General features: G+C 47.4%; 2 protein-coding genes across 3 annotated transcripts in view; one reads left to right on the forward strand and one right to left on the reverse strand.

Moving 5' to 3' along the window:
* The window catches only part of TMX2 (thioredoxin related transmembrane protein 2), a 30,282-nt gene extending 24,756 nt beyond the window's left edge, over positions 1–5,526 (reverse strand). The window contains exon 1 of one of the 2 annotated variants that reach the window (XM_085897539.1): positions 5,280–5,526. In XM_085897539.1, coding sequence (XP_085753665.1) covers positions 5,280–5,468 — 189 coding nt within the window. In that variant the 5' untranslated portion in view covers positions 5,469–5,526. The remainder of the gene's footprint in view (positions 1–5,279) is intronic. The other variant, XM_085897540.1, reaches the window with a different exon arrangement.
* LOC147018141 (zinc finger BED domain-containing protein 5-like) lies at positions 1,827–4,778 on the forward strand. The gene has a single exon (XM_085897524.1). It carries the CDS (start codon positions 1,831–1,833, stop codon positions 3,250–3,252), a length of 1,422 nt encoding a protein of 473 aa, XP_085753650.1. The 5' UTR covers positions 1,827–1,830; the 3' UTR covers positions 3,253–4,778.
* Positions 5,527–7,881: the final 2,355 nt, after the last annotated feature.

A 7,881-nucleotide genomic window follows, 5' to 3' on the forward strand; every position in this document is an offset into this window, starting at 1 on the left:
TGTGCTACATCTACATCATATCAATTATATCAATTAAATATAACAATTTATCAAGATGATTCACTGAGAGGGGGAGATAGAATTAATAACACGCACACACACACACAACACACACTTTCTTAATAGCGAGTAGAACAGCCCCACCCCCACCCTGCACTACACCTTTTGCCACCCATCTCCGCTCCATTCCCAGACAATACAGCATTAATAGTGTGTGTGTGTGTGTGTGTGTGTGTGTGTGTGTGTGTGTGTGTGTGTGTGTGTGTGTGTGTGTGTGTGTGTGTGTGTGTGTGTGTGTGTGTGTGTGTGTGTGTGTGTGTGTGTGTGTGTGTGATTGAGTGGTCCAGGTTTTGCACATCTGATAGAGGTATAATGCACCATTCCTCAAGCAGAAAGGCTTCAAGTTCCTTGAGGAACATTGGTGGGGAAACATACTACTCAGCTTGTTCTCGAGAATTGACCACAATGGCTCAATATTTAAATCCGGTGATTGAGCAGGCCCGGGAAGATGATGTACTTCATCCTCATGTTCTTCGAAGCAGGATTTAATATTTACAGCAGGGTGTATTGGAGCATTATCGTCTTGTAAAATGGCACCTCCTTCAGGAAACCAAGTTTGCATCATGGGATGCAATTGGTTGCTAAGGATGGCTTCATAGTCATTAGCAGTCACTCTGCAGTGTATTGTAATCGGGCCGAAAGATTGCCATGAGATTGCTACCCAAATCATGACAGAGCCTCCTCCATGTTTAACTGTCGGTGTCCGAGGACTGTCTCCAAACGTAGACTGTGACATTTGTTGGAGATAGCGTGAAGAACGACTCATCTGACCATGGTACATTTATCCACTGTTCCAAAATCCTTGGTGGACAGGTTGGGTATGTGACCACAACAAAGTCCTTGTGTTCCGTGCACCACCTTTTGTGGGCCTGGGATTTTTAATCACAATTCTTCACAACCCACAACTGTCCCGATTATCCAGCTTCCAATTCTGATCACTGGAAGATGTGTGCTTGGAGATGTTTTTCTTTCCTTTCCCCACGATGTCATTACTCTCGCGACTGTTCCTCTCGATATTTGAAGTTCACCTTTTGGCGAGACCCTCACACAAACATCACAATCATGATACAGATTATACAATCACCCACCAAACCAAACTACCCATCATTCCCGCCAATATCCATGTCCCCCTCTATTCCTGATGCTTACAAGTACCTTCCGATCACAAACTTATTCCTATCAAATTTAAACCTCAATCAATCATCTTCAGCCTTTTGTGGAAGCAAAGGTAAATAATCCTCAGTCGTCAGTAGGACAGAACGACCTCCATCATTGCACTCCATTCCATTCCGATGTAATGTTACGAATCTGGAAGCTTACTGCACACAACAGCCAGAGTCCCTATAGACCAGTTATATCGGTAAGTATGTGTTTCTAGTTAGAATCCATCCCCTGTGTCTAATGCGAATTAAATGTTCGTGCGCTGCGGAGTTATTTTGATAGTCAGGGTTTTCTTTTACATTTTTACATCACTTAAAACAGTGCTTCCCAACCTGTGGTACGCGAGGGCCTTCCAGGTGGTTCGCGAGCACTTTCGGGCTCAACCTTTAAAAAAAATGATTTGGCCTGATACATCTGGGAACCCTGACACACACTCGGCGCGGGCACTTATCCCACTGCCTCCATACTGTGAATGTGTAGGTGTCATAGCACTCGTCTGTGTTTCCCTTCACTCGTTACTATATTGTATCTTTATTTATTTTATTATTTCTATATTTCTTTATTTATTTCTTGACTAATTTTTTTTTTTCCCCCACAGTATTTGACAACATGCCGAAGCGAAAGTATGACCCGACATACATAAAGTATGGTTTCATAGCAATCGAACGTGGAGGGGAAGCTCTTCCGCAGTGTGTGGTCTGCATGAAGTCCCTTTGCAATGAGGCCATGAAACCCAGCCTGCTCAGACGTCATCTTGAGACAAACCACGCGGACAAGAAGGACCGAGATCAGAGCTACTTCCAGCGACTTGGCGAGAACGTGAAGCGGCAGCGCCTGGACAAGACTGGCCAGTTCTACCAGAAGGGGGCAGGGATTGTCAAAGCATCCTATGAAGTCGCTCTCCTGGTGGCCAAAAATATGAAGGCGCACACCATTGCAGAGTCTCTCGTCATGCCAGCGGCAAAGATCTTGGTCAGGCACGTGATTGGAGAGGAGGCGGTGGCGAAGTTGGACAGTGTGTCCCTCTCGAACAACAATGTACAGCGCCGTATCGAGGAAATGTCAGGCGACATTGCTGACCAAGTGATTGCGGGAGTGAGAGCCTCAAGGTTTGGGTTTGCAATCCAACTCGATGAATTGACGGACGTCACCAACTGCTGTCAACTACTTGTCTACGCTCGCTTCACACAGAATAATACTGCGAAGACTGAGCTGCTGCTGAGCCAGGAGCTATCCAGTACAATGAAAGGAAAGGATGTTTTCAACCTTTTGGATAATTTCTTCAAGCATAATGAACTGGATTGGGGAAAGTTGGTCAGATGCACGACAGGTGGGGCTCCGTCTATGCTCGGTCGAAAGTCAGGGTTTCAAGCCCATGTGAAAGCTGTTTCACCAAACGCCACCGGTGTCCATCGTTTCATACACAGATTCGCCCTTGGCACTAAGGTACTCCCTCCGAATTTGTTATCATGCTTGAACCGATTAATCAAAATAGTTAATTTCGTCAAAACATCCGCCCTGAATACTCGGCTGTTGAAACTGCTCTGTGAAGATCTCGGCTCCGACCACACCTGTCTCCTCTACCACACAGAGGTTCGCTGGCTCTCCCGGGGGAATACGATGAGGCGTCTCTTTGAACTTAGGGATGAACTCCTCGTATTCTTCACGGAGAAAGAACACGATTTTCAAAAAGATCTGGAGGACGAGGAGTTTATCTCAAGGTTGGCCTACCTGTCGGACATTTTTGGGGTCTTCAACCACTTAAACCTGTCGTCCCAAGGGCCCAACTGCACTGTCTCAGACTTCATCTCGAAGCTGGGAGCGTTTGTCCGGAAGTTGGACTTCTGGATCAAGAACGTGGAGAGCAAACGCTACGGAACGTTCGAACTCCTGACTACCCTTGAGAGCGAGCCCAATGATGAATTTTCCCAAGAAATCGTCCGTAACCTCTCACTGCTCAAGGCTGAGTTGATGCATTACTTCCCAGACATTACATGTTGTGCCTACAACACCAATCCGTTTTCCGTTTAACCAGGCGATCTGCCTGTCGGGACCGGGGACCAAGAGGAGCTCATAGATATCCAGGCTGACGAGACAGCAAAGACAAAGCACAAGGAATGCTCTCCTATGAACTTTTGGGTGACCATGGCCTCCTCGTACCCGACACTAGCCCGTCACGCTGTTCCCCAGCTACTGATTTTCCCCTCTACGTGGGAGTGCGAGCAGGGGTTCTCAGCCATGATGACCATCAAGTCAAAGAGCCGGAACCGTCTTGCTGCGCCCGGGCATGATTTCCGATGTGCTGTGAGCAAAGTTTTGCCCCGCATCGACCAGCTGGTGGAGAAGAAACAGATGCAGCTCTCGCATTAAATTTTGTTCTTTGTTGACAGTTAGTTCATTTGTGTGTTCTACTTGTGAATAAATTGATATCTTATCGAATTGAGTTTTTCTGGAACCAGGTGGTACGCGGCGATGGTATGGGACCTCCAAGTGGTACTTGATCAGAAAAAGGTTGGGAACCACTGACTTACAACGACAACAACACCTTCGCTCCATCCTGACGCCATAATGCTCGCGGTGTGCAGAGTTCAAGAAGGACTTCGCATCTCTCTGGACCAATCAGAGAGATGCGAGCGAGTTTGCCGTCGGTTGGCCAATGAGAGCCAACGCAGGACAATGTTACTCCTCTTCCTGTTTGAGGGCGGTCCGCCACGCCCCACCCCCCGGTCTAATCAGCGGACTTGGCGCCCCTTTTGGCCAATCACGGGGGTGACGAGCGCATTTTGCGTGCCAAAACCGTTCAGTGAGGGAGAACGGGTCGGAGGAGGCGGCTCCTCCCCTCTGGAGAAGGAGTGAATAACTGTTCGTCACGATCCAACTGGTGGAGAGTTGGTTTTGGTCTGCTGGATCGCCTGGCCTTGCCTGCTGGTGCTCACTGCCTCGTTCGTGCTCGCGTTGGTTGGCGTCCGCCCTTCCTCCTCCGTCGCGGGTACTTGGAGTGGCATCGTGGTCGCGGGTTCGAGTGCCGCCGGTCCAGGACGTCGAAGACCACACGAGGTCGACAGGTCCAAGATAGCTCTGGCTTCCAGCTCATCTTCCCTCGAGCTGGGAACCTTCAATAAAGACCCTATGGGGACCATTTATTGGGTGTATGTCTGTGTGCGGGCCTGTCTTGTCAAGTAGAATTGTTAAGTGCTTTCGCTTGTACATGACTGCATAATTTCTTATAGTCGGATAACTCTGCCCTTCTGTGTTCCCCTCCCAGCCTATTGTAAATAAATATCCATTTTGTTGAATGTTTCAGCTCGTTTCTGTTTCTTTCATTGGCTCAGCACGGTGCGTGTTGGGAAATTGGGAAGCAGCAAATTGTGCATTTGGTCTGGCGTGGCTCTGGTAACTCCGCTCGGTTACGCCGGATCCGAGCCGTTACCGCGACTCGGATCGGACAGAGTCGGCCGAGGGTGTGGTTTCCCCGGTAGTTGGACGGCGTGAGTACTTCAGTAAATTGGAGTTAGACAAGTGGACCCTACCTCACGCCATCGAAGTATTGGCGACCACAGTCCTGTAAGGGACCCGTGCCTTTCGGACTTCTCCGAGAAGCACGATCTAAATTCCGGGTGTTCGGTGGAGCCGACTCTACTGCTCCTCCTAGCGGTCGTGCTCGCCGACGATACCCGGCCCCACAACATTATTTCATCAAATACCTATATTGGGCCTACATTTCTGAGATATTTAAGCAATCCAAGGGTTACATAGCAACACCTAAATGATAGAAATGTCGGGATAGTGCTCGGTGGGCATTTCACCAACCACGTGAAATAAATAAATCGCACAACAGCTCTCCTGACTGAAATAAAAATGTAATGAATTATATCGAGCCTTCAGTTGCTGCGTTGTTCGAGAAAAACATTCTACCGAATATTCGTACGGATGTCTACAATGGAACGAGCATTATATATAAAAAATAAAAGTGAGGCCTACACTAGTCTGGCTACAGGAACAGCACTCAATGAGTATCATTTGCGGTGTAAACGGCGGCACTGCCGGTGTTTCGCTACCCAGTCAAAGTCGCACGGATTTCCATCGTCGCGATCAGAAGAAAGGCCCGAGCAGAGCGGTGGCACTTTCCGCATGAACACGAAGGCGATGCTGAGCAGCGTGCTGAATGCATAGTACGGGCAGAGCAGGAAGCGAGAAATGTTCGGCACGTTCCACAGAAAAGCCACGAGCGGCGTCAGGATCGCCATCGCCGCGTGAGTCCTCACCGCCGTGATGACGTCACACGTTGCGGGGTGCGACTCTCAACGATCAAGGTTTCAAACTCCTTTCTTCTTATTATTCTTCTTCCATTTGTATTTGTTTTTGTTCTTTTTGTTGTTGTTTTTGTTTTTGTTGTTGTTGTTGTTGTTGTTGTTGTTGTTCTTCTTCTTCTTCTTCTTCTTCTTCTTCTTCTTCTTCTTCTTCTTCTTCTTCTTCGATTTGTTATTTATTGGCGGGTCAGAGCCGCGAGGCTCTATAAACGCCACGCGGGCCGAACTCAAGGTTACAACCAAAAACGGAAAATGTATCGATAAAATGGAAGTAAAGAATAGAAAGTAAAATAATAATAACTTTTATACTGTCCGCCCCATTTCCGTTTTGAATTATCCAGACAAATTTAAAGAATCGAGGGTACATCCGGCTCAGTGAACAAAGTGCATTCGTGAACACGCTTATTTCAAACTCCTTTCGTTTGACTATTGCACTTTAATTCCGTTAACATTTGCTTCCAATCACGACAGATGTATTTTCCTCAACACTCTTGTCCGTCCGTTTGCCGATAATATTAACAGGATTGCTTTGAGCGGTGTATAAGCAAGATTCAATTGCTTGGTTATTGATTTCGAGAACGATGTTTCGACACTATCGATGGACGAGAGTGAGGGAAATTTTCCTATTAATCTCCAGACTCCCAGTCACGTATATAAAAAAAACTCTGCAACGTCTTTGACGTATGGGGAGTGTTTCTTGCTCCTGCTGGCTTCTTGGGTTCAGTTACTTCACAGCAAGCTCGTGCTTGCCAATCCAGCAGTTCCTCATCAACGGTTTTTCATGGAGTGCTTGCATGAGTGCTTAAGCCACTTATAGCGACCGTTCTCCAAGAAACTTGGTACCTGAACACAAACAGTTCGTTTGAACGACCCACGGAGCATGCAACCAAGTTGTAGACCCAGATCATGTCCCCCACAGTGTCTTCTGTAATGGAGGGAGTCCAGATTGAGTTTCCTGAACCTCTCTTGGTGTTAGTGGGGTCAAAAACCTGAATTGTCTGACACTCTGTGAAGAGCAATATTTGGGCATTTTCTACTGGTTTGGGGTCTGAGTAGCAGATTGTTATGTGTTTCAATTCTCATGTGACCTGCACTGTCCGTGTGACACAACTCGGCTATTTTATCATTGACGAATGTTGATTTGGTGTCAGATGAAAGTCTATCTGGTCCACAACAATTGTTGAACACATTCACTTCAGGTATACTCACATGTCTGCCCCATGAGAACCTGAGAACACCCCCCCCCTTTCCCCCCTCAAGGATGTTCTCATGATCCCCATAAAGTCAGGCAACAGCTGTTAAGAAACCCTTTGTGTGACACGTGAAATAATGTTGTGGGGCCGGGTATCGGTGGCGAGCACGACTGCTGGAGGGAGCAGTAGAGTCGGCTCCATCGAACACACTGGAATTTAGGTCGTGACCCTCGGATAAGTCCGAAAGGCACGGGCTCCTTACAGGACCATGAATCGTCAATAATTCCACCACATGGAGTAGAGTCAATTGCCAAACTTCAATATACCTAATTACCCATGCGGAAAAGCTGCAGGGGAATTCACACCCTCGACGGACCTCGAGCGGAACGACCCATTACCGTGCCCGAACCGTGTGTAACCCGAGTGGATGGTTACCGAAGCCCATCAGTCCAAATGAACAATTTACTTCCTCACTATTTCTCAACACGCACCGTGCTAAGCCAATAAAAGAAATGACGGGGAACGAGCTGGGACATTCAACAATAGGGAAATTTATTACAAGAAATTTTATCGGGGCAGGAAGCACGTAAGGGCAGAGTTATCCGAATATCAGGCAGGCAATGTACAGTGAGCAAAAGCACTTAACAATTCTACTTAAGAGAATTGTTAAGTGGGGCACTGGTAACAGGGGCATCAGCTGCACAGCCACGCCCCCCAGAAAATGATGTAACCAGCAGCCGCAGGCTTGCATACGAAATAAAAAAAATTTGCTATGTTCCTGTTTTATTACCCAGATTCCAGGTTATCTCCTCTCCACCAGACTGAACAGTTTATGTGTTTTATCCCACCGATAGACCAGATCTGAATGCAGACCTGAACCAAAATTGAACCAATTCGTCCTTGCCACACACCCAACCTGTCCACCAAGTTTCGTCCCAATCCGTCCACAACGGTTTTATTTTGAGATATCCTGCAAACAGGCAATCAGACAATCAGACAAACAAACAGGCAAACAGACAATCAGCCAATCAGACAATCAGCCGGGTGTGAAAACATTATTTCCGTCTGGTGGCCGAGGTGCTCATGACTTCCTTTGATGGTTTTCCGTTTTGGGACGATCGTTGCGTGCTTAGCTGGCCATGTTGCAGTAGTTGGTT

This window comes from Eptatretus burgeri, chromosome 10 (assembly GCF_056783735.1).
Source record: "Eptatretus burgeri isolate ZD-2024b chromosome 10, Ebu_testis_v1, whole genome shotgun sequence".
In the NCBI taxonomy this organism is placed as follows: Eukaryota; Metazoa; Chordata; class Myxini; order Myxiniformes; family Myxinidae; genus Eptatretus; species Eptatretus burgeri.

Coding starts and splice junctions, on each gene's coding strand:
- LOC147018141 (XM_085897524.1), top strand. CDS start 1,831: ATGCCGAAGCGAAAGTATGACCCGACATACATAAAGTATGGTTTCATA.